Source organism: Coregonus clupeaformis, unplaced genomic scaffold (genome assembly GCF_020615455.1).
Source record: "Coregonus clupeaformis isolate EN_2021a unplaced genomic scaffold, ASM2061545v1 scaf0151, whole genome shotgun sequence".
NCBI classification, from domain to species: Eukaryota; Metazoa; Chordata; class Actinopteri; order Salmoniformes; family Salmonidae; genus Coregonus; species Coregonus clupeaformis.
In genome coordinates this window covers 291,989-319,956 of record NW_025533606.1, presented here as the reverse complement: position 1 = coordinate 319,956, position 27,968 = coordinate 291,989, and the positions used below count along the sequence as shown (strand labels likewise).

General features: G+C 41.2%; 1 protein-coding gene across 1 annotated transcript; it reads right to left on the bottom strand.

Moving 5' to 3' along the window:
* Positions 1-10,346: 10,346 nt before the first annotated feature.
* On the bottom strand, positions 10,347-19,364 carry LOC121557223. Its single transcript, XM_041871062.1, has 7 exons — positions 19,316-19,364; positions 16,355-16,475; positions 15,125-15,291; positions 14,661-14,848; positions 14,226-14,370; positions 12,928-13,052; positions 10,347-12,252 (listed from the first exon to the last, which is right to left on the bottom strand). Exons 1-7 carry the CDS (start codon positions 19,362-19,364, stop codon positions 11,215-11,217), a joined length of 1,833 nt encoding a protein of 610 aa, XP_041726996.1. The 3' UTR covers positions 10,347-11,214.
* Between the last annotated feature and the right edge of the window lie 8,604 nt (positions 19,365-27,968).

The window sequence follows — 27,968 nt, the reverse complement described above, 5'->3', positions numbered from 1 at the left end:
AGTGTCCTTCACGAAGAGAATGTGGCCCAACACAATGCACTCAAGGTGTTAAATATAGACTGCTAACACGCCCCCTTCGGTGCCCCCACAGTAGCAACAATAGAACAACACAATAGGATTGAGGATTGAGGATTGAGTGGACTGTACTGTATGATCTGGGCAGCTGAAAGCAACAGCTGGAATGGCCACAGTGGAAATTATGCCTAGGGTATTCCACCAACTGTCTGATCAGTAACTGTCATGTTGGGATGAGTGTGAATATATGGTTGACTTTTTATAGTGAATGTGTCTATATAACCAGATTATCCTACATGTATTGTTAGTTGAACATTCACAGGGTAGGGGCTAGTCCATTCTCTTTGTTCCTTTTCATCTGGCCCCATAATGGCCTTGTCTCATAATTGAGACCAAGGAGGAGATGGGTAAAGAAAGAGCCTAGATAAAACAGTCTGGGTCTCTCCTTTTGAAAGACTGGCCTTGAACACCCTCCCAAAGAACAAGGGTTATAGGGTTATTCATGATTAAGGGCGCACCTGAGATCCAGCCATCCCAGTCCTCCTTTCAAACCTCTCCCTTTATCTCTCAGACTACTTTTCTGTCAATTTCTTTCTCTATCAACCCCCCTTTTCTGCCTGTATCTCCCTCCCCTCTCCACTCACTGTCTCAACTTTGTCCCTCCCCTAATCCAAGTTTCTCTCTTTCTTCCCCTCCTCCCTCCCTCCCCCTCTCTTCTCTGTCTCCTTTTACAGTGATCTCTGATTTGTCACTGGAGCTTGTCCACTGTTCTGTCTCATTAAACATGGAGCTCAGACTGGCTGAGACAGTGAGACAGTGAGAGAGAGAGAGAGAGAGAGAGAGAGAGAGAGAGAGAGAGAGAGAGAGAGAGAGAGAGAGAGAGAGAGAGAGAGAGAGAGAGAGAGAGAGAGAGAGAGAGAGAGAGAGAGAGAGAGAGAGAGAGAGAGAGAGAGAGAGAGAGAGAGAGAGAGAGAACTGTACCATTAACAACACCCATACTAGCAAACATATTTAATTTCAAACTTCACATTTCTCTAGTATAGGCTACTGAAATAATGAACGATATCAGCAAAATGCCTGCGATAAGTGATTGGTATGGTCGGTGTCGATCATTTTTGGTTTATCGTCCAGCTCTAGTGTGTGTGTGTGTCTGTGCGCGCATGTATGCATGTGTGTGCGTTTGTGCGTGCACAAGCATGTATGCGTGTGTGTGTTCAGATGGTTCAATGCTGAGTGATAAGGTTTAAAAAGACACTAAGAGGCTTCATCCAAGGCCATCTCTTTGTGTGTCAGGTTGGGGGGTTATTTATAAGCATTTACTGTCCACACCTGCCTCTGGCATATCAGTAAACAATGCAAGCTGGACTTGCCAGCCCCCTCTTCTCATCATATACCACCAGTGACAGTCTGACTAAGAATAACTGGACTGCCACTGCCAGAACAAAGCAGCTGAAGAGACCAGCTTTATTAGTTCCTGTTGTAATGGAGGATTTGGTTCTTCCCCTTACCATTCAAACCAGTGATCAGTCAGTCAGTAATGTCATAAACACACCACTGTAGTAACATACAAGTGATATGCCAATTTAGGTGACACATAACTAATATGTCAGCTTAGGTGACATACTGTATAGCTACAATGGTTAAATGCCACTATTTTGACATTCTAATGAGACCATGTTGATAAATTAGTTAGTGGTCCTACAACTCCCCTCTTTTACAACTCTCTCCAATATGGCACCCATCCACTGTCAAGATGGCACTCAACATCCTCCTCTTCCTCAAGTAAACTGCTCCAGCTGTATTCCAAATAAACGTTGCTTTCATCTTTTCAGACACTTGCAAAAGCAACAGAAATAGACCTTAATAGATGCAAAAGTACTATGAGAAGATCCATCATTTCCGGCCAGCCATGGCAGCTGTTTACATTAATTTTCTAATCAAAAACCCATTAAGACCTCATTAAAATGCAAGGGGGTGATGGGAGGAAGTGTCATTTGGAGGATGTGAGTTCGCAGGGACAAAGTGTGGGCCTCAGATGGGGGGAAGCAGGAAGAGGCTGCTCAGTGTAAGACAATTAGATCAATTACTGTTCACTCTGGGTAAAAATATATCCTGGGTGCTGCAAAACCTTCCCTACTTCATGCGTGGTGCATAGTATTGTAGTACATGTGAAACATTCTTGTTAGGGCTAATAAGAACTAGAAACACAGGCTTTGCAAGGTCAGCACACTGTGCATGCCTGCCTATAGACCTGTTTCCCAGCTACGTCATGAAAAGTTGCAAGCGCAGTTCCGAATCAGAAAGTGGTTTGTTTACATGGAAGTCAATACGATCACGTCCAAATTCAGATGCAGCTCATGGAAGTTAGCAAACACGTAATCAGTTGGTTATCATCTACATTACAACATCGCAGATGTCTTTTGAGGATTGATTACCTAGCAAGCTAGCAAGCCAACGAGGCAAGGTACAATATCACAAATTGAGCTAGATAAAGCCAGAAGAATAATATACATGTTGAGCATATCTATAGACATCAGTCTTGTGTGTTTTCATGGTCATGACTCACTCACTGCTAAGTTTGTCAAGATCCCGACATCAGTGTATAGCTATCTGCTACAGGGCTTTTTTTTTGCGAGCATGCACGTACATTACTCGAACATGTATTTTGCTTGTAAACAAAACATTGCTCTATATCTACAACCTAATTAACTTACCAACCATAGGCTACCAGAGATGAGGCTTCACATCCTGTGTGTTTGTTTTTGTAGTTGTTGAAAGACATCAAATTGCCATTCAAAATAACACTGTCATAAGCATTCCTAATTAGCATTAGCATTATATTTTCATGGGCAAAGTTTAATGGCGTCTTGCCATCATATCAGGCAACTGTGTGAGAAACAGAGTTAAAGGATCCAGCTTGCTCCTCAATCAAACTTTCAGATCAGAGCAAAACTTCATTAGCAACAAGCCAAGCATATATTTAAATTGAGCAAGCTAAATTGGTCCACCTTATCTGAGCAGAACCTAATGTGAGGAACTAGAAAAAAAGATAGCCACTGCCAAGAAAGAGAGAATATTGGGGTGATAGTGAGTTGTAAAAGATACCAAAATTGACCCGTTCCCCTTGTTTAGTCCCATCAAAGTCTTCAAACATTAGTTGACAAGATTTTCATTGCTTCAAAGGAAATTGAGTTTTTCCCCCGTCAAGCTGTATCTTTTTCAGAGGCTGCCTTTTGCCTCAGATCAGAGAATACGGTAAGTGAGCCCATCAAAATGCCCACTCTCAAAAATAGAAATGTGGAAGGAAAGGTTTAGAGTTCAACTCCCAAAGGAACTATTAAGTACTCTTCACATAATATGAAAGATGATAAGTTATGAAACGCCAAAGAGAAAAAAAGTATAAGGAACTGTATTTCTCTTAGATAACCTCTTTCTTTTCCATCAATCGTCTCCTGGTTGCACCTTTTGAAAAATACAAAGCTGGCCTTTCCAGCTGGCTGTTTTGTTTGTGAGGAGAGGTTGATATAAATATTATCCTGTGCTTGGGTCAGTACGAGCTAACATCAGGTTATTAATACCTGAAAATTCTTTCTAGGTGAGTAAAACTCTCACCGCATCAATATATTCATTGATCGAGGGCAGGCGGTAACACTTTTCAATTCAGTTTGAAATGCAATTTGCACTTTATTCAAAGAGCTCTATTGGGATCCGCTCAGAAAGTTCTTGGAGAATCGGAAACTACTGTATGTTAGAAGAGACCAGAGGGTCATCACTGCAATTTTCTCTCTTTTCTTCTTGGATATGGAGAGAAGGGGGCAGGAGAGCATGTGTTGAGGGACTGTCTGACAGATACAGTGGAGTTTCTGTCAGAGTGTTGTTGCAAGTGAACACAGTTTCAATGGTTTGGACATCTGTCCAAAGGAAACAGTCAAAGTAAAAATAAAAGTCTGCAATACCCGCCAAGGGGCTGGACAGTGTCCTCTATCCTTACTCCCCCGCTCACATTGTCAGGATGGTTACAGTCTCTTTCACTACCACTATTTATTTTTCCTGAACCTCTCTGTTGTATGTCCTGTTTGTCTGATTCATTATCACGAAGCTCCCTCAAGGGACTGTTATTTATAATGAGGGATACCTGGAGAAAACTGGACCTCTCTGAAATGGATGGTCCTCCCTTCAGTTAAATATATTTTTACCCGATTCTCCCTGAACACTTAAAATAAAGTGACCCTCCCCTGTACCCAAAATAATAATAAAAACATAAATTGGATAGCAGAGAGCATGCCTACCATTTACCCTTACTCCTAGGACAGACCAGAACCTTAGATAGGCCTATGCAGTTTTAGACACTGCTCTTCATTTTGTAAGAATTACATGGCAAAATAGCCAGAAGGTTGTGGATTTGCAGACCACCGCGGACAAGGGTAGGGGTGAAAAGATCTTCATTATAATAAAAGCACTGCATGAATCTATCATCTTATTTGCGGTCCGAGAAAAAAATAGCCTTTTATAAATGCATTTCATGTAATTCTATGTCATTTTACATGACTGGAGACAAGCAGAATCTGTTATAGTACCACAACAAAGCATGACAACGAATGAGCGGGTGCTGCAGCACCGGAGACATTCTGATTTCTATACAGGCTATTGTTAAAAAAGAGGATAGTCTAAGTTTGGAACAGTGCTAAAGTTGTCTATAACCTGTAAAAATGTAGCGCAACAGAACCAGTTTCAACTGAAGGATCTGATCATCAATGAATTCGAGAAAAAGCCATTTGTTTTTTAACACAGCAGCCACATACAGTGGGGGAAAAAAGTATTTAGTCAGCCACCAATTGTGCAAGTTCTCCCACTTAAAAAGATGAGAGAGGCCTGTAATTTTCATCATAGGTACACGTCAACTATGACAGACAAATTGAGAAAAAAAAATCCTGAAAATCACATTGTAGGATTTTTAATGAATTTATTTCCAAATTATGGTGGAAAATAAGTATTTGGTCACCTACAAACAAGCAAGATTTCTGGCTCTCACAGACCTGTAACTTCTTCTTTAAGAGGCTCCTCTGTCCTCCACTCGTTACCTGTATTAATGGCACCTGTTTGAACTTGTTATCAGTATAAAAGACACCTGTCCACAACCTCAAACAGTCACACTCCAAACTCCACTATGGCCAAGACCAAAGAGCTGTCAAAGGACACCAGAAACAAAATTGTAGACCTGCACCAGGCTGGGAAGACTGAATCTGCAATAGGTAAGCAGCTTGGTTTGAAAATCATCTGTGGGAGCAATTATTAGGAAATGGAAGACATACAAGACCACTGATAATCTCCCTCGATCTGGGGCTCCACGCAAGATCTCACCCGTGGGTCAAAATGATCACAGGAACGGTGAGCAAAAAATCCCAGAACCACACGGGGGGACCTAGTGAATGACCTGCAGCGAGCTGCGACCAAAGTAACAAAGCCTACCATCAGTAACACATTACGCCGCCAGGGACTCAAATCCTGCAGTGCCAGACGTGTCCCCCTGCTTAAGCCAGTACATGTCCAGGCCCGTCTGAAGTTTGCTAGAGTGCATTTGGATGATCCAGAAGAGGATTGGGAGAATGTCATATGGTCAGATGAAACCAAAATAGAACTTTTTGGTAAAAACTCAACCTCAGTCGTGTTTGGAGGACAAAGAATGCTGAGTTGCATCCAAAGAACACCATACCTACTGTGAAGCATGGGGGTGGAAACATCATGCTTTGGGGCTGTTTTTCTGCAAAGGGACCAGGACGACTGATCCGTGTAAAGGAAAGAATGAATGGGGCCATGTATTGTGAGATTTTGAGTGAAAACCTCCTTCCATCAGCAAGGGCATTGAAGATGAAACGTGGCTGGGTCTTTCAGCATGACAATGATCCCAAACACACCGCCCGGGCAACGAAGGAGTGGCTTCGTAAGAAGCATTTCAAGGTCCTGGAGTGGCCTAGCCAGTCTCCAGATCTCAACCCCATAGAAAATCTTTGGAGGGAGTTGAAAGTCTGTGTTGCCCAGCGACAGCCCCAAAACATCACTGCATAGAGGAGATCTGCATGGAGGAATGGGCCAAAATACCAGCAACAGTGTGTGAAAACCTTGTGAAGACTTACAGAAAATGTTTGACCTGTGTCATTGCCAACAAAGGGTATATAACAAAGTATTGAGAAACTTTTGTTATTGACCAAATACTTATTTTCCACCATAATTTGCAAATAAATTCATTAAAAATCCTACAATGTGATTTTCTGGATATTTTCTTTCTCATTTTGTCTGTCATAGTTGACGTGTACCTATGATGAAAATTACAGGCCTCTCTCATCTTTTTAAGTGGGAGAACTTGCACAATTGGTGGCTGACTAAATACTTTTTTTCCCCACTGTATCATCAGATAGGCCTATATGCACTTTTAATTTGGGAAACTTTTTTTCTATTTTATTCCATGATATTGTTGTTACAAAATAGATGTGGGTTGACTGTGATTAGGGCTTGGGAATATAAGCGCATCTGCTAGGATAAATTAGCATGCATAGCTCACCGCATGATCCTCAAACCAAAGACTGGCCAAACTCGTGTTTCTAAAAGTTAATTCAAAGGCAATGTATGGCCTAATAAGACATTTTTCATTTAATTATTATTTAACTCTAAGTATTTTTGTATTTTTTCTTTCATTTTATAGAACCTAAATGCTACATTTCTAGGCATGTTGTTGAAGTGCTGTTCTTGATGTGTTGTTGAAGTGCTGTTGTTGATGTGTTGTTGTTGATGTGTTGTTGAAATGCTGTTGTTGATGTGTTGTTGAAGTGCTGTTGTTGATGTGTTGTTGAAATGCTGAACACTCCTGCCAGGCTCTAGTGTGTCACAAATGCTTCACAATGTATTTCTTAAATGACAGCCTATAGCCTTGAAGTAATAATAATAAAGCCTAAATAATACATGTTTGTTCCTTCTTAGGCTACCTGGCTTGCTCCTGACAGATTTAGAGTTAGTATGTTATTTAATACCCTATTGAAATGTTGAACATCAATTGATTGACAGAATCACACATTACTTTCCAAGCAAAGTATATTTTTTGTCTAGTCGGCTATAGAAGGTTGTAGCGCAGCCTCTGAATGTCATAGCAATAAACCAAAGATATCACATATGCATCACGTCTTTCCCTTCATTTTACAGGTTGTTTCTAGCATAAAGCATTGCAGACTAAAGCGTCTTTATATATCGCTTTATATAATCAGGTCCATCATTTATTTTTAATCTTAAATTAACAAGGGGTAGGCCTATGCTTTTAGCCATTTTCTTTAACATGTAATACTAAGCTAACATATGGAATTGTTTTAGGATGGTCATAACATGTATCTATTGAATTTGGCCTTTACTACTATACCTCATAGAAACACATTGAATAACACATTCATCAATGGCAAAACAGTCAGTTGAAAAATATATCATAAGGAAAAAGGTTTTGAAGTGTATATCCTATATCTAGGAGATATCAGAAAGCTCTGGAAATATTTTTGTGTTTTGGACACATATTTAACCCCTTTTTTTGTTGGCACAAAACTACCTCCATACTTCAATACAACTTTTCAACCAGTACCGGGTTACCTTCAGATGCGTCCCTTGACACTTGTGGGGGTCGTAGAGCAAAACGGGGAACACCATCATGCTCCTGAGTCTCATATTTCCATAGAGTGTTCATATTAGTTAGTAGGCCAAACCGTTCGGACGCTACAGATGTTTTCGTGAGAAGACCGATTTTCGGGAAGTCTCCTGGTCTGTAGCTCTTCCACTTTCCACCGAAGATGCGGAAGGCCAACATAGGCGGATGCGGTGGATTGAGACGTAGCCCATGCAAAAAAACAGATATCTCTAGCTTAAACTGATGCATTTTGATGGGGATTTTTAAATGTGTTAATTAGATTGACGCACGGGTCAATAGACTCTTAATAAACACACCAAGCCCTTCACTGACACCAATGGAATTGGTTGACAAACTCTATGGATAGTAGACTATAATTTTGTCTGTCAAACAGGTAGGGCTACCTCGTATGTCTTGAATAGGAAGAAATAGTCTCCAACATAAAGCCCTATTGATGTTAGTAGCCTAAAGTCAAATTTAAATGATGACTGTTTAAATTAATTAGGCCTTCTCGAATTAGCCTACTTTCAGCACCTATGCACTTTGCATCTCCATGGTTACCACTTCATAGAAATGTAATTTATGTAAATTACTTGAATATGGCTTATTGTGAGGTCTATAACTCTGATAAATAGCTTTATGGGCAATTAAACATATTGTTTTTATTAAAATCAATTGTAGCAGTAGCAAGCTTACCTCCGGTCCTCCTTCTCATCTTCACGATCTCCCTCTCCAACTGAACTGGACATCAACAGGCCTAGTCTGCACACACAGATATTGCATTTTTTTGGACAAATAAAACATTACTTTTGGAAGAAGCCTTTGACTTGCCTCCTGAAGTGTCACCATACACAGCACATCCATTGGTTAGGCAGCACAAAAGGGTTTTACGTTAGCAAGAGCAGGGCAGGCCAGGGCTCATGATTGTGATAGCCTATCCATTGCAGTGTGTAATGCTACCAGCTCTCACAGTCTCACGTCAGAATTAGACATTCATCCACGTTTCTCAAACGTCAAATTTTTAAGTTGTTCTAAACCTCAAATTTCAAAGTCTTTAAGGTTAGGTTTAAACGCTGAATTTTTAAGGTTAGGGTTAAGTTCAGACATTAACTCCAAATTCTTAAGGTTAGGCATTAACTCTGAATGGTTAAGGTAAGGGTTAAGGTTTGGGATAGGCTTAAAACAAAAATATCTAAAACAAATTTCTATCCCTAGGATTCGAATATGCAACCTTTGGAATCAGAGGCAGATGCTTATGCCTACTTGAAGGTAACAGCACTCACTGTTGCCCCTAGTGGTCGGTTTCCACGTCATCTCCCGACATCCTCAGACATGGATGGACGTCGAATACTGACTTGTTTCACGGGTGACCAGGCTGGTAATGCAGTGTAGCCTAGTTTTATATACACCACCCCAGCAACGCAAAACCTCGGAAAGGAAGTACATTTTCTTAGAAATATAACTTTGCCCTGTGCTTCATCTAAATGAGAACACCTCAATGGCTAATAGCTGCATGAAGGGGACTTCACATACTTCCAAATGAGGTCTGGAGGCAAGACCCCCTTCAGCACAGCAGAACCACATTAATAAAGTTACCCTCAAGTCCGGTCACCAACTTTACGCTAATGAGCAATTAAATCCACTCAATTATTACAAGTAATGTTTTCCTCTCCAGTTTTTCACTGCAGAAAAGCTGGTGTCAAATTAGATTTCCGACACCAGGGCCAAAGTAGATTTGAGTTAATTATGTCAGGGCCCAGGAGATTTACGTTAGGACACCTTTTTTTTTTAAGTATCAGAATGAATGTGGCTTAGTTATGACATTCCTGTAAAAGTTTTCCCCAAGAGCAGCTAGAGAATTAATCTTTCAGCAGTATGACACGTTTGAATGGAACATGCTGCACAGCTACTCTATGATATCATACAAGTTCATGGCCCATATTCATAATGCATCTCAGAGTAAGAGTGCTGATCTAGGATCAGCCTTTTAGATCAGAATGAACACAATATTATGGACAGAGGGACCTGATCCTAGATCAGTGCTACTACTCTGAGATGCTTTATGAATATGGGTTCTGAACTTCTCCCAATTTGACCTTTTCCCTAGTTCGACAGTTGGTTGTATGGAAACCGTAACCTGGCAACTGGCAGCCACACTGTACTTTTGCACCTTTGTTCAATACCCCACCAGCCGACACTTTATTGTTTGAGTCATCTAATATATATGGATGGAGGAGGACACACTGTATTTCTTTCTGAGACCTTTGACTTGTTTGCATAAACCACCTGATGGGTTGACATGGCAGTGAGGGACGAGAACTTGGAAAGGAGGTTAATCTGATATGTTTGGCTAAGACCTCATGACAAGTAATAACACTCCTGGAGACTTTCAGTGAGACAGCAGTGAAACGTCTTGTAATTCACACTGCCACTCATCTAGACTAATCGATAATAGTTTTTAAAAGTCAAGAAATTCTTAGAAAAAGCACTTGATATGTCAGCCCTTCAAGACTTCCCCTCAACTTCCCCTGCTTACTAATGTTACTGAAGCTCATGTTTTCTGAAGTACTTTTTGACAGCAATGATGGGTCAACCAATTCAGTAACACAATAGTTACCTTTTAATGAAAACATTAAATTCACAATCATATTAGTTATAAAAGTGACCCATATAAAAACGAATCCGTATTATACTGTACATATATGTTGAATATGTGATACACATCACAGCATCAACTAGGAATACCTGACAGTTTTAACAGTTTATTAGCTTATTATTGTATCAAAGTGTAGTAAATGCAAACTGTAGGTATTTTCAATTAGATACTACAGCCCCTGTTTGGTGTTGGTAGCTAACCAAAGTACCATAACCACCACACCCTCGTAGAGAATTACCAACTCTTTTGTCTCCTCTACTGTAATTTCATCACCTCTAAAGTGCAGCAAATAATGACAGGACAGTGTTGAGGTCACACACTTCGAAGACAAAACACACAACAAAGTTATTTGACACATTTCTCACGTAACTCACACTGCCCTTTTTTGTATTTCTGACAATAATATTTTAGAAATGTATACAGTACATCACCTTCAATTCTGATGTGAATTTCAAATGTTGCTGTAAACTCATTAAAATGTCAGTCATATTTTCTTCAGCATTGTGGAACACAATAACACATAATATGACAAACAAGAAACAATAAATAAAGAGACAAAAGTACTACTATGCTGAAATTAAAGCTTTGTGCCTATGACATTATGGCATAAGAGGACTGGCTGTTTAATACCTTATGCCACCCAGCTTGAATCCTGGATGTCCATTTAATTTCTTCAAATGAAACAAATACTTCACAGTCATGAAAGCCCCACTCTCCACCGCCACCAAAACCCTCTCTCTGCTCCTTCCAACTTCTCCCTGCACTTTGTGAAGGCTCGCTGAGACGGAACTTGTCTCTGACTTACTTTGGGGACCCAAAGAGAGCAAAGAACAGGCACAGAGGCCCTTAAGATTCTTTTAGGGAAGCAAAAAATGAAAACCAATCATCCTAGAATTTGTACCACCCAACCACCCAGAAAGAATTCACTGCCTCTTTCATCTCCTTCTTCCTCTCCTTCTTCCTCTTCTTCCTCCTGATCAGTCCAAGCCTGTTGTGGAGCATATGAGGAAATACCAAAGCTATCCTCTGCTGTTAGCCCTAGAGGGGCAAGGGGTACCCGGTGTTGTTTGTAACCAGACAAGAGTGTCATTGATGAGGTCTCGCAGTCTGCAAGGGTGATGGGAGGTATGGAGTGAGATGGAGAGTCATTGGAGTTATTGAAACACATTGGAGAGATTGGGGTGTATAATGTTCTCTTCTCCTCTCTCCCTGTACCAGGGTCCAACCACTCTGTCTCCCCCGTGGTGACCAGGTCAGACAATAGTGATGCCCCTTGCCCAGTGCTGTCTAGGTCCCACAAAAGGGGCTGCTCCTCAGCGTCGGTAGGCAGTGCCAGGCTGGCCACAGCACTCTGTGTCTCTGGCTGGAGCAGCAGAGTGGACAACTGCAGTAGGCCGTCAATACGCCGCAATGTGGGCAGTACCAGGGGGTGCGCTGTTGAGTCCCTGTCTCCAACACAACGGTTTGGCTCAGGTGGTGCTCCACACGAAAACAAAACTGGGCCACCTTGAACCCAAATGAGTTTGTGGTCACTGGATTCAGATGACCATGGAGAGTTGATGTTGTCTTCACTGTCTGGATGGCGATGGCATTCTTCCTCCACACCTTCATTGGCCACCTGCACTACGACCATGCTATAGTTGGTGGAGGACTGGGTGCTGTTGTTGGAGTGCTCTAGGGGTGGACCCTGCTGGCCCATGTAGGTGTCGCAGTGCTTGGGCTGGGCAATGGAGGAGGGTTCATCCTGGGGGGAATAGGACCCAGACCCACTGCTGGTGAACTTTGACCCCATCTGGAGTTTACCAGTCTTCAGGTCACCGTAGGAGAACCCCACAGGGTAATGATACGGCTTGGCAATGGAGATGGTGATGGCTTCTGGAGGGTGCCACGATGGAGGTGGGACGTTGCTCGTTGTCAGTTTCTGTGTAGAAGAGAAAGAGGTTTTCGATGACTTAACTATTACTAAAACACCTCTATGACCCCCTCTCCACCCCACCAAACCCTTGGAATCATTGAGTGAGTGGTTACAATGTATGTCAAACAAAATGTATTTGATTCTTTAACTTGTTCAATTACAATTCTTAACAACTTTCATGGCAAGAATGAAATGAGCTCAACTGAAACAACACTGCTGTAATCTTTTGTAATTGCTTTCAGTTCTTGGCATGAAATGCAAATTACAGTGATACAACTGATTAAACAGGGATGATTTCTCAGCATATGAGAGGAAATGTAATAAAACAGATACAACTCTGGGAAGAGTGGTAAATGCAGTCATTTAAAGAGAAAAGGAAGGATGATGAAGTTAAATAATTTCCTCATAAAACAGTGCAGGTGTAAATTGCAAAGAGATAACATTTTATTGTAACTACTGTTACACATTGTGTCCTGTTCTACGTTTAGGTGTTCCTGTAGAAAAGGGCTGAATGTATTGCGTGTTTGTGGCTGAGATTAAACTCAGGTTCGGTTGCACCCTATTGAGGCCTCTCAAGCACGTGTTACTGTAAGTTTTGCCTGGAGGCCTGTATTTCCAGTAACAGGAACATTTCCTGGCACTCCTTCATGTATGGGGAAATCTCTAATGTAAATTTCTTACCAAGGCGTCTGGCATGTTAATCTTCTTTTTCACATAGTGACGACACACCACCACCGGTAGCAGGAGGGAACCAAGTAGCAGACACCCTAAGAGAAGGAACCAGGGGAGCAGCAGCCAGAGGTCACCTAGATGGGAGAAGATTGTTTGTATTACACCTCAGTAGTGGCAAAACAGCTGCCTCACTCTCAGAGCCTATTGGAAACAGGCCAATAGGTTGTAAATTGCCAGCTCTGTAGAGCAAGCGTGGGCATGTCCGTGAGATCAGTCAGTACAGTAGTTTCAAGGATTTAAAAATAAGAGGCTCCATTCAGTCTTGTCTTCAGGAAGTGAGCCTTTATATAATCTTTGAAAAGGCAGCAGGAATATCCTTAACATTGTGAAACTACAGTCAATGCATTTACAATATGCCTTTAAGTTCTTTATGGTAACAGTATGGTTACTCAAACTCTACTCATACTTTAGGAATGCATTCACAGATGATTCATTCAACAAAACTAGCAAAGGCAAAAAGGAAAGGCATACCAGCCTGGTCTCATAGACTAGACGTAACATAGTAAATGTAAATCCAGGACACTAAAATTAGCATGATATGTTACATCTGGTATGGTTACATAAGACAGATGGTTACTTAAAGCAAAAACGAAAGTAGGGTGGTTGGTCAGGGTGGATGGGTGGACGTATAACCAAAGGTTGCGAGTTCGAATCTCATCACGGAAAACTTGAGCATTTTAACTAATTAGCAACTTTTCAACTATTTACTACTTTTTAGTAGCTACATTGCAACTACTTAGCATGTTAGCTAACCCTTCCCCTAACCCTAACCTTAACCCTTTTAGCTAACCCTTCCCCTAACCTTAAACCTTTAACCTAACTCCTAAACTTAACCCTAACCTTAATCCTAACCCCTAAACCTAACCCCTAGCCTAGCTAACGTTAGCCAGCTAGCTAACATTAGCCACCTAGCTAGCATTTGTAACATATCATACGTTTAGCAAATTCGTAACATATTGTACGTTTTGAAATTCATAACATATTGTACGTTTTGCTAATTCGTAACATATTGTAAGTTTTTCTAATTTGTAACATATAATACGAATTGCAATTTGTAACATATAATACGAATTGCAATTCGTAACATATTATACGAAATGGGTGATGGACAACCACAAATTAATACCATATGAAACTTAACATATACTAAATGAAGCGTCTCGGATTTACATAACGAATAATACGAAATGCTCTGAGACCAGCTTGGGCATACATACAGAGCCCTGAGGGACACCAAATTACCTCACCTGGTAATGTCACACAGAATGTACGGCTCTCACTGGCATTTCGGTGCAGTTCTCTAGTCGGGGTGTAGACCACATAGCCACAGTACTCTACGTTGTTGTTCTTTAGATGGTTAAGGACAAACTCTCCAGTTGTGTTTTTATGGACCTGTGGAAAAAGAGTCAGCAGTTAGAACATGTTCGTGTATCTAATATGTGTGTGTGTTTTTTTTTTTTTTTTTTTTTGTGTGTGTGTGTGTGTGTGTGTGTGTGTGTGTGTGGGGTGTGGGTGTGTGTGTGTGTGTGTGTGTGTGTGTGGGTGTGTGTGTGTGTGTGGGTGTGTGTGTGTGTGTGTGTGTGTGTGTGTGTGTGTGTGTGTGTGTGTGTGTGGGTGGGTGTGTGTGTGTCTGCATGCTTCCGTGCATGCATGCGTGTGAGCAGTACGTGTGAGATAATTACCTGTGCTGCCCAGCTAGGATGAGTGATGTTGAGGATATAGAGAGTTGGAGGGTTATGGTAGGAAAAGCTGGTACTGTTGTAAATCTCCTCGATGGAAGCCTTATTATCCGGTCCCAACGGAAGAGTAACTGTCACTTTTAAAGATGATGTTGTGGGGGTCACAGACAAATTGGGTGGCCCAAGGACAGCTGACATGTAAAAGACAAAGAAAGGGTGAGAATAATTGGTGACAAACTGTAGAAAAGAGGATAAAGCCTTTTAGTATGGGCCAAATGCTAACTGGAAGAATTGGTGAATAACATAAGCTTTTATGGAAATCATACATTGATGTCATTATGGAATATGAACAGACAGTTGGAGCTATGTGTATGTATCACAAGTAAGGATTCTGCCCTCTGAGCCAACACATACTCAAAAAACATCCCAATCTAGAAAAAGTATGATAAAGAGATAAAATTGCTTACTGTCTCTCAGAGGTTTAAACATTGCTGTATGGCCTAGCGAGTGACTGTTGCCGAAAACCTGAGCATAGTAGGAATTTTGATAGATGTATGGTGTCTCTGCAGTGAGGTCACAAGAAAGAGTGGTGATGTTCTGGCACTCAATCTTCAGCTTGTATGGCTCTCCGTATCTATAATGAACACAAAAAAACATGACCAAACATAAAATACATTATGTAGGGAACCTTTAGTCCAAATGTAATGTTGCACTTTGAAAAAACATTGAGTAACGCTTTACTTGAAGCCTTCAGGTACGATGCTTTTTAAGTTGTTATAAGCATGTATGAGCCTTTATCATGACATATCAAATGCTGTAAATGTATTGCCTTTCAGGGTGTGTGTACAGTAGCCTAGCTGCTAGACCACAAATAGTACAACAGAGTTTTGAAATAGGTGTTATTTAACCTCTTACTTCCTCATATAAAAATAACAAAAGGATAGTGTGTCAAACAGGGAACCGATATTAAGTGGGGATGATCAGGGCCAATCTTTTTCTGAACTGATTTATTGGTGGAGCTCTGAGGCCTTGAATAAGGACATGCAAGCAATTCCAGGTGACAGTCTCGGTGAGACAAATCAATGCAATTGGTGTGGCACTTGGCATTTTCCCGTCAGACTATATCATGAGCAATTAGATGAGCTGACATTTCCACTTTGTAAAAGGAATTCAAAGAGGCAGTGAGACAAAGTGAGTGAAACGAAAACATTTGCCTCACATAGCCACAGGTGTACTGAGTGCCGTTTGTAAAGTTGAATAGTACTTTTTTACAGGCAATTTATTTCACAGATTTATCCCTGTGGTGTGCAGGGAAACAGAGTGAGGCCTGTGGTAATGAACAGAACAGAACCTGTCTGCTAAGGCTTGCCCCAGCCAGTGGAGCTCAACCTGCAGCATGGAGAAGTACAGTAAAATGGCACTTTAACTTAACTTAAACACACACAGTCTCTTCCCGGAGGCATAGTTCCGACTTTTATCCAAAGCGGCTTACAGTCATGCGTGCGCAAATTTTTTTGTGTATGGGTGGTCCCGGGGATCGAACCCACTACCTTGGCGTTACAAGCGCCGGGCGCTACCAGCTGAGTTACACATCTTTAAAAATGTTGTTGACATAAGTCACATAGGTCACCCTAGGCACATAAATATGTTGTTGGGTTGAAAGGTGAATAGGTGACAGCTGTATTCCTGTCTCTCACCCTTTGTACTGGACACTGTAAAGGACCCCTTCATCTGGGCTGTCGACCTTGTTCCAGTGGAGGACAGTGTTGAAATTCCTAGAGATGAAGTATGGCTTCCCTTCACTAATGGCTGAACAACCTATAGATAAAGAAAAAGACGGTGGGGAAGTTAACTTGAGACTGTCTGTTTACGAATAGCATTCATAGTAAAACGTCTCGCTAGTCATTATACAAAAAGCATTGGTCTATTATTCAGCATTGTCACGACCCATGTGACATGCTCACAACAACAGCCTCTGTCAAAGGATCTGCCTCCCTTGAGATACGCTTGCTCCATTTTCACTCACGGCTGCTGTGGGCCGAACTCAAGTTGGGCTTACGTAAGCTGGGCTTTGTTTCTGTGGCAGCAGGAACTAAAATGTGTAATTGTTCCTGGACTACAGGGGAGGGAATATAAGCAGCTGGACATGTGGAAGCAAGACAATTGCTTGATTTGAGTGAGAATAGGATCAAACAAAAGCAACAGTCTGGGTCTGTAGGGCCCATCCACAAAGGGATGTTTAAAAAATACAGTGTCCACTGTAGGACAGCCTTAATTCCTCAAGGAGTTTGCGGCAGTCTTATCAGGACTGTATAATAAGATAGAAACTATAGTGGAAGAATGAGAGAAGGTGATACTCGCGACTAGCGACTTGCAGGCGCTGAGGTCCAGCGTGATGACTCAATCATGGTTTATGACATTGTTTGGATGGCTGACCATCTGTGGGCTGTCACAGGGTTTAAACACACCTTATCTGTGGATTTCTCCAGGGAGGGACGTGCCTTCTTAAAAGTTAATTTGTGGAATATCTTTCCTTCTTAATGCGTTTGAGCCAATCAGTTGTGTTGTGACAAGGTATACAGAAGATAGCCCTATTTGGTAAAATACCAAATCCATATTACGGCAAGAACAGCTCAAATAAGCAAAGAGAAACAACAGTACATCATTACTTTAAGACATGAAGGTCAATCAACACGGAAAATGTCAAGAACTTTGAAAGTTTCTTCAAGTGCAGTCGCAAAAACCATCAAGCACTATGATGAAACTGGCTCTCATGAGGACCACCACAGGAATGGAATATCCAGAGTTACTCTGCTGCAGAGGATACATTCATTAGACTTACCAGCCTCAGAATATTTTGCCCAAATAAATGCTTCACAGAATTCAAGTCACAGACACATCTCAACATTAACTATTCAGAGGCGACTGTGTGAATCAGGCCTTCGTGGTCGAATTGCTGCAAAGACACCACTTCTAAAGCACACCAATAATAAGAAGAGACCTGCTTGGGCCAAGAAACACGAGTAATGGACATTAGACCGGTGGAAATTTGTCCTTTGGTCTGGAGTCCAAATTTGAGATTTTTGGATCCAACCGCCGTGTCTTTGTGAGACGTGGTGTGGGTGAACAGATGATCTCCGAATGTGTAGTTCTCACCGTAAAGCATGGAGGAGGAGGTGTTATGGTGTGGGGGTGCTTTGCTGGTGACACTGTCTGTGATTTATTTAGAACTCAAGGCACACTTAACCAGCACGGCTACCACAGCATTATGCAGCGATACCCCATCCCATCTGGTTTGGACTTAGTGGGACTATCATTTGTTTTTCAACAGGACAATGCCCAACACACCTCCAGGCTGTGTAAGGGTTATTTTACCAAGGAGAGTGATGCAGTGCTGCATCAGATGACCTGGCCTCCACAATCCCCTGACCTCAACCCAATTGAGAGGTTTGGGATGAGTCGGACGGCAGAGTGAAGGAAAAGCAGCCAACATGTGCTAAGCATATGTGGGAACTCCTTCAAGACTGTTGGAAAAGGCAAAGGGTGGCTATTTGAAGAATCTCAAATCTCAAATATATTTTGATTTGTTCAACACTTTTTTGGTTACTACATGATTCCATATGTGTTATTTCATAGTTTTGATGTCTTCACTATTATTATTATTTTAAAAAATCTAATGAGTAGGTGTGTCCAATCTTTTGACTGGTTCTGTAAACTATACCCATAGCATATGCCTGGGTACCACCTTGACATCCCTGATCTGCTTGACCTTAATACATTAATGCTAGAACATTGTTCACCAGGATTAGATATTTGTATCTAGTCTCTTAATAATTGCATAACGGTTAAAGTTAGACATGTTGATTATAGTCATAATGAGAGGTGATGCAAGGCTCTCTACCTTGACTAGATCCTCTAGAGACGAACAGGGCCTGTTGCATTTATTCACATAATATTGGAGTCAGATTGATACATTTAGTTTACTATTATTATGTTCAACATAATTTCTACATCATGGTTGGATAATTTCCATCCAACTACAAAATGGGTGGGATATTCACCACACTACAATATAAGTACACTAGGAACAATTCATCCATAATTAACTTTTCCTTTTTAAAATGTCAGCTACGTATGTAGACCTCTTTGACCCACTTACGTCATAGTGCATCTGGTCATATCTCATGCAGATTACAGATTACACAATTGACATTGACCAGAAAATGATACACAGTCTCGACTCCATTCAACATTAGCATGTTGATATGCTTTAGAATAATGTAATCGATATCATAGACCACTCATGGAGCACTCAAATGAACTTGCCCGTGGATCCATTTTCCATTGATCGCTATAATTTAGGAATGAGTGAAGTCCACATAGAGTTCACTAGTCTTTGTCCACCAAGACCTTGATTAGAACTGAGGGGAAATCTCCAGAGACTCACTTCATCTAATTCATTACGACTACATATAAAACAAAGACTATAGTGATGCGTACCAAATGGCACCCTATTCCCTATATAGTGCAGAGCTTTTGTCCAGAGCCCAGTGCACTATTTAGGAAATAGGGTGGCATTTGGGACGCAGTCTAGGTCTATACCTAGAGTGCACTCATCCAAATCAAACAGGAGATCAGTAGTGCTCCATTAAACTCACCATAGCAGTACAGGAGAAGCACTATGAGCTTCCTAGGCCGCAGATCCATTGGGCTTGAGGAGTAAGAAGAGTGAGATTAAAATCCCGTTCCCACAGTTTGTACTCCTTTGTCCAGATTTCCTCAGGGAGCACACACTATGTGATGTTTAGTAAATACGACTCCAGTCAAAGAGAAAAATATGAATGGTCCAGGTCCAAAATCAATGAAGACATAAGGAGAGACCAAGTCCCTATCCTCCGGGTATTGGAGAGCAGATCTGGGCTTCATAGGATATCCTCCCCACCACCTGAATCATCTCTGACCAGCTCAGGGAAAGGAGCACCTATCCCCAGGTGGACTTTGGAACCTTATCAACTTTGTTCCTGTAATTTCTCTCCCTATGCACAACCTCCCTCCCACAAAGTCTCTATTGCTGTGTTGCTGGCTGTCCTCTCTCTCTCTCTCTCTCTCTCTCTCTCTTTCTATTTTTCTTTCTATTTTTCTTTCTCTTTCTCTTTCTCTCTCTCTCTCTCTCTCTCTCTTGCTCTCTCTCTCTCCTGTTCTTGTCTTTCAGGTTTTACCTGAAAATGGATCCAGGTAATTATTACAAAGGAGATAGAACATTCAAACAATGGTATGATACATAACTAGTGATTCAAGGTGTGTACAGAATGTGAATTATTGTATCGGAATGAATTAAGGAGAGTCCAATAAATATGGCTTCAATTGATCTTTGTATGATACTTATGGAAATCTGATTGTAGAGTGCAACACATGTTGCTGCCCTCAGGAGTCTATGTGTTTTTCCTGCTGTCCACCACCATATCATATAGACTTTTTTAAGATGGTAATAACATGGACCATCAAGCTATTTTATTCTCAATTCAGAGGGTATAATGCACACTGAATTATGTGTTTATTATCTATTGTATACACAGTTGGTCAGCCATTTACAATAGGAGGAAGTAAGAAACAGGAAGAAAAACCTGCTACAGAGGTCAAGGTGTGCAATACATACATACATGCATTATCTAATGCTGTGATTATTACATATATCTATTAGTCTAAGATGGGAACACCAAGGCTTTATTGATTAAATCATATATGAGGGACCTTCTGTCTCCATCAACAGTAACAGATATAGCACTTGTAAGCATAAACACTGCACTTAAACACTGCACACCTCAGCACAAATAAATGGCTGTGTTTTGTTTATCACAACACCATGCTCATTTATGTGTGTCTGAGTGTCATAGCAACTCAAGGCTGCATGCATAACTCTATGACAAAGAGCAAATCAACATTCAGATAGAGTGACTCAGATATAATTGGACTGGATAAAAACAGAGTGTGGACCACAGTGACTGAATTGTGATCCCAGTGGGTGTCTGCAAGTATAGAACACGACTAACCCCTCTTTGCCATTACATATTCAAGGGTTATTTTGCAACAAAACAAAAAATAAATGTGTGTAACTTCATCCCACAACCTTCGCCCTCTCTTCTGCGTATTTATGTATTTACAGTGCCTTCGGAAAGTATTCAGACCCCTTGACTTTTTCCACATTTTGTTAAATTACAGCCTTATTCTAAAATGGATTAAATAAAAATAAATCCTCAGCAATCTACACACAATACCCGATAATGACAAAGCAAAAACAGGTTTTTAGAAAATAAAATACCTTATTTACGTAAGTATTCAGACCCTTTGCTATGAGACTTGAAATTGAGCTCAGGTGTATCCTGTTTCCATTGATCATCCTTTACCTGTGGTAAATTCAATTGATTGTACATAATTTGGAAAGGCATACACCTGTTTGTATAAGGTCCCACAGTTGACAGCAAAAACCAAGCCATGAGGTCGAAGGAATTGTCCGTAGAGCTCCGAGACAGGATTGTGTCGAGGCACAGATCTGGGGAAGGGTACCACAAAAAATTTCTGCAGCATTGAAGGTCCCCAAGAGCACAGTGGCCTCCATTGTTCTTAAATTGAAGAAGTTTGGAACCACCGGGACTGGGAGACTAGTCAGGATTGAGAAGCCAGAGAGATCCTTGATGAAAACCTGCTCCAGAGTGCTCAAGACCTCAGACTGGGGTGAACGTTCACCTTCCAACAGGACAACGACCCTAAGCACATTGCCAAGGCAACGCAGGAGTGTCTTCAGGACAAGTCTCTGAATGTCCTTGAGTGGCTTCAACAAAGGACAGAGTAAATGGTCTGAATACTAATGTAAATGTAATATTTCAGGTTTTTATTTGTAATACATTTGCAAAAATGTCTAAAAACCTGTTTTTGCTTTGACATTATAATAATAATAATTAGACATTAAGGGGTATTGTGTGTAGATTGATGAGGGGAAAAAACAATATAATCCATTTTTAAATAAGGCTGTAACGTAACAAAATTTGGAAAAAGTCAAGGGGTCTGAATACTTTCCGAAGGCACTGTATGCCTGGGAGTGTAGCACAATTAGAAAATACATTTTGCTAATTGGAAACATCAATAGGAAGGCAGTGTATTCATGAATTATGAAAAGCCTTGGTGTCTTTACCTTACAAAGCTGCACTGAAACTAATGTAATTGTGGGTTTCTTCTGCGGTCCCGCTCACCTCTCTCATCAGGAACAGATATGGATTCGACACATGCAGGAGATAGCAAAAACCAGAACTCTAAATTGTACTCCTTCAGTCAATACTTCATGACTGATATAGACAGAGTCCTGCATAGCATTCACATAAGTCCCTCTCACCTTTCTCATCAGGAAAATAGATCAATGTACACAACAAAGACAGAAGAATCTAGGCCTAAATATTCTATTCCTTCGGTCAATACTTCAAATGTTCTGTACTTTCACAGAAGATTAAGTGACAATATACCCTCTTAGAAAAAGGGTTCCTAAAGGGTTATTTGGTTCCAGGTAGAACCTTTTTTGGTTTCAGGTAGAACCCTTTTGGGTTCCATGTAGAACCCTCTGTGGAAAGGGTTCTACCTGGAACCAAAAGGGTTCTACCTGGAACCAAAAAGGGTTATTCAAAGGGTTTTCCTATGGGGACAGCCAAATAACCATTAGGTTCTAGATAAGACCTAAGAGTGTACAGTGTGCACCCAATAAGTTGTTCTATCAAAAATGTATTGAGGTTTATTGTATTTATAAATCCGACCAGTTTCTTATTTATAACTTTCGATCCAAGGCGATTTGCAGAGAACTTTGCTATGAGATAAAGTTGATCTTCGAGAAGTGTCTCAGAGTTGTCACCATATTCTCAGGAGAGAAGTAAACACATAGATACAATAAAATACAAGGTTTTATATTCAATTATGTGAGTCCACACACCTCTTCCTCCATCCTCTTCAATAGCAAATTATTAAAAGTAAACAAGGAAGTCCTTGGAGAGATTAGAAACCATGGCCTTATCCACTCCCTAGCCGATGCTTTCGCACACTGCTGGCAATCCTCTCATCATTACATGACAAATTCATTAGTCTCTCCACAATCAACCAGTTTTACCTCCCACTACTCTCGCTCGCATCTCACCCTCATTCAAATGCAAATGAGAAAAGCCAAATGTAGACAAAGACGATTAGGGAAAATTACACCTTACAAAATGGATGAGTGGTCCCATGGTGCAATAGTGCTTTCACTGCCTTTATTTGGCATTCAGAAAATGAGTGTGAAAAAGAAAACAGTTTGGTGTCAAATGAATTGCTATAATGACTCATAATCATAGGCATACTAGTAATAAAAACATAATTAAACAAAAACTATTATGGCCACAAATGTACTGATCAATCATATCAAAACAGATGGCCTTAAAGCAAATGGAAGGATTGAAACTTTCTGAAGAGTGTCCTTGCTTCAGCTGCAGAGTTAACGGTGCAAAAATTCAATAATAGCTTTTGTGAAAGAACAGATTCAGCTCAGCAAATGAATCATCAATGGGCTCCAAGCACAAATCACTTGTTGCACATAATTGCAAAAGGCATCATAATGTTCTCTTTCAAATTCGCTCCATTTTATGATTCTTTGCTATCCTCGCTGGTCAGACATATGGAAGTTAATACAAATATTCTACATGAGCTACATTTTCAATGGTTAACTTTTTTTGTTTGGTCTATAAACTCGTAAAATATACACGAACATGCTGATAACGCTTCGATCCAATAACCAAGTTTAATTAACTGCTGTTTGACTACTGTGGCAGTGCCACTGCCACCTGAATATGACAGCTGGCCACAGGCTGATAGAGGAGTTGGCCCACTTACGAGCCGCTGTGTTCTAACAGAAAGATAACAGAACTGCCACCTCAACCTGGCAACAAAACGATCTGGCAACACAGCAACATCAAGCTCAAAATCCACAGCATCCTAAGGTACTGCAGTACAGGCTACTCTATTTAACAACGCCAAAGTGCCCTATTTCCCCTTCCAGTATTCCTTTTCCTCAGGACCTTGCAACATTCTCAAAAATGTGATAATTTTCTAGGGACAAATCTGAGCTTTAATTGTCCTTCTGTTCATTCTGAACTTTCATGAGGCATGAGATGAGGCATCTGCCCATTTTTTACTGACTCCATTTATTGGGCCTAGTAACAAAGAAATCAATCACCAGATGAGACTGTTAATTAATAAGAGAACAAATTAACTGTCTGGGTAATAGACATCTGTGCACTTCCAGCCCATGGAGACCCAGAGAAGTAAAGAAAGGGGGATGTTCTGTGTAACTACAGTATAATGGACAGTGTGTTACTATGCCCTGCCACTGTTTGACCTCAACTTCCACTCAAAGTTGTCGGAATCCCTTTGATGCCCAAAGTTCATCCTGTCAACAAGTTTTTTGATCAGCAATCCACACGCTCCTGTGATCCCTGGCTGTTTCCAATTCCTACACTGCTGTAACAATGTGCTCGAATGGATTCTATACGAGAATCTATCTCCTTTCTCCTTGTCACCAAATCAATTCGCAGCCAAGGCACGCTGGAGAGAAAACAGCTTTGAAGTTGGACACAGACTGAGTGAAGAGAGAGAGTGTGAGAGCAGACCTAGCCTTGTGCTTTAGGAGCATCATCAACACAGATTCTTCCTGCCTGTTTGCCGTCACAGCCAGTCAAACATGACTCACACCTTTCACCTATAGCTAGCTGCTCTACAGAAGTAGTGGAACGAGTCAGTACCTTTGATCTGGCCTTGGAAACGTTTGTTGGTCTGAGATAACACTTTCCCATTTAGGACCAATCATCTAGGGGTCTCAGTGCAAGAAGGAACCGAGTTAGCCAGTACAGCATCCACAGTAGATTTTTTTCTGTCAACTGAGGGACTTTCTAATATGGATTCTGTAAGACAAGGGGGTCTTCAAGCAAACATCATCTTACATTGCTGCATCTCGTCATGATAGAAGACGTCTCGCCCACATCAACTGACATACATAGCCAAGGATTATCTGTACGTCTCTGACTTTGTATGTAACTATCACACATGTCTTTCAGAGCAGAGAGTAGTGAACACTGGTCGCAGCCGTCCTTCACATGTAGAGTAATAGAGTAATAAATCACGAGCAGACCATAAATGGATTCAAAAGGGAGAAATAGAAACACAAAATAGAATGGAGCCCCATTGAAATGATACATCATATAATGTGTGGAGAGCATGGGACCAAGGTGTTCTCTGTCTCTGCGGGAGAAAAGCAGCTAATTACTGGCTGCTGACTGCAGCGGTTGATAGGCCCTAGTTCCCTGCAGGGCCGTATCCATTGGAAACTGGGCTGAGCTCGAGCTCGCTGCGGGAATGGGAGAAGTGATCACCCACCACCTCCCTGGAAAAGGTCTCTGTGGTATTTTGAGGCTCGGGGAGGGGGGCTACGACAAGCCTCCACTCAAACTAATAAAAGCTCACAGGTACCCTGAGCAACTCTGACAGATCCCTCTCCGGCAGAGAGAGAGACAGAGAGAAGGGCAGAAGGCAGCTCCACAGAGACTGGCGGACTGAGAGAGTGTACACAGAGACATTGACAGTCAGACAAACACATGAACATGAGGGCAGACAGACAGACAGGCAAGCAGGCAGACAGACATACAAACAGGCAGGCATGCAAGCAGGCAGAGAGGTCAACATGCACAACAGGGGCCACATTTCAACCTTAATACACAGGAATCTCATTTACAATCTATTACAAACCGTATTACTGCCTCTATAATTGCCTCTATGAATTTGACCTCGCCACAGTCATAAACTGTCATGTGTGTGGCTCAATGGGCAAACGTGACAATGGAAAACTATTATTTGATTGGGGCGAGGGACGAGAAGAAAAGGTGAGCCATGTCTTATGTCACAGTAACACAAGTATGGAATGAGTCAGATTGTTCATCAGTGTCTTAACAATTTATTCACTAATGGCCCTCATAATGAGCCTCTCAGAAGAGGTGCCCTTTTTCCGACATTAATGAGAAATTATTATAACGAGACAATAATGTACTATTTGTCTCCAGGCAAAGACATTTGATTCTATCATTAAAGTATGCGGCACGTAGCTGGGCTAATGGTGTGGCATTATCAAAACCAATCAATTTTGCCTCCATCATATTAATTTGTGGACGACCAAGATGTGTAACTTGTCAAACAACTGGAAACTGTTCGTTACACCAACAGTCTTGTTTTGTTGTTAGGTAGGCTGAAAAATACTGTAGTATGACTAATGTGAGTTAAGCACAATGGAGCAAGTAAACAACCAGACTGTCTTACGCTCAAATCCTTGGTGGCGCTTTTGCTGTTGTAGTTTTATCCAAGTACTTAACCTGCATTATTCCAGGAAATGAGTAATTCAACACAACCACATTCTTATCCCTGATCCCCACATCAATATGAATAGGGCCAGGCAGACTAGCTCTACAATCAATATTTCATTCTGCCAGGAGCAGTAGCATACCCAGCCAGGCACCAGAGCCCCACAAACAGAAACAGCAGCCATATGCAACACTGAGATGCTGCTCTAGACATCTTCTAGCCGGTTGCCCAAATTAGAGCAAGTTGGAAGCAAGTGGATCTATGGAATGATGAGGAAATTATTCCCATGGAGAATGATCATATCATCTGAGATGTGCAAATCAACACAATAATGCTGACATTTGAAGCTTCAAAGCCATGGTCAGTGTTACTAAAGTTACTGTTCTGTCCTTGGGGAGGCCAATAGTGTTTCATAAGAATACGAGGATACAATTAATGAGGGATATTGGCCCTGTAGTAGACACCAATGGATGATACAGAGTCTGGTGACAATTTTTACCGCCAGCCCCATCGTTCATCCTGGATTGATCAGAACAATACATCACCTCACATCTTCCCATTCCCAGTGTAGCAGCCATATTGGACTTTTCATGCACAGATAAAAGACAGGCCGCTTTATTTATAAAAGAGTGAAAGAGACCCTTTGGGCACAAAACACTAACAATCAAAATACATATTGGATACTAAAGATCTGGCCTCGAACCATGTGAGCGAGCACACACACATTCTACACATCCAAGCACCACCTTGGGGAATAAGAAAAGCGAGAGAAAAAAGTACTGAATAACCGTGTCCTTCAATTTGTTCTGATTATCGGATTCTCTGAGATGACTCTGAATTCACATGGTTAGCATTTTTTCGCTCTTCTCACAAGTCAGCAGCAGCATCCACTACCACACTGTCAGCCATTTATCAGCATTAGTGTGGGGCCATTCCTCAAAGCGTCAGACAAGGCCTATACCAGAGGTCATTACACTTTTTTTTTTTTTGGCAGAACTAATGCACCAACTAACCAATAAACAAAGCATACCGACTTCGGGGACATCAATATCATGGTTTGTGTTTTCAACACGAGCACTCTATTCTGCCACCTCTGGTCTCTTGGCCCTCCCACCCCTATGGGAGGGCAGCTCCCGCTCAGCCCAGTCCAAGCTCTTCTCTGTCCTGGCACCCCAATGATGGAACCAGCCTCCACCTGAAGCTAGGACAGCAGAGTCCCTGCCCATCTTCCCAAAACATCTAAAACCCTACCTCTTCAAAGAGTATCTTAAATAATCCCACAGCACCCACCCTTGCATCCCCCCAATAAAAATTATAATAAATAAATGCATTTCATGAACTAACACTCGCACTTGAATTTTTACCCCCTTACTAGCACTGACTTTGCTGATAGCTACTTTATTGAGGAAAAATGTACGTACTTAAAATGAATACACTAACTGTAAGTCACTCCGGATAAGAGCGTTGGCTAAATGACTAAAATGTAAAATGTAAAAAAAAGTACAGTATCGAATGCTTGGCTTGACCATCTCCGAATGTCATAACACTTTTTGTGTAACAGATGTCTCTTTCAATTCATCAAATGGCTGCTGCAAAGTTTAGATTGATTTATTGGCTGATTATATTTGTCAATAAAGAAAATACAAATATACACGTTGCAAAGATTTTTTTAAGTGACCGGGATTGCAGAATAAAGTCGGGGACTTGTATCCTTTGTGGTCCCTATTTTTTTACATAAACACATATACAATTACATAGATAGACAGATTACAGAGATAAAGACAAAGACATCCTCCACCTCCAGATGAGAGGGGAGTTTAAGTACAATTCTTATAAGCTTGTTTTGGCTGGTCTGTATTTTATTCTTTAGATGTTTGGGGCTGCTGGTGAACCATG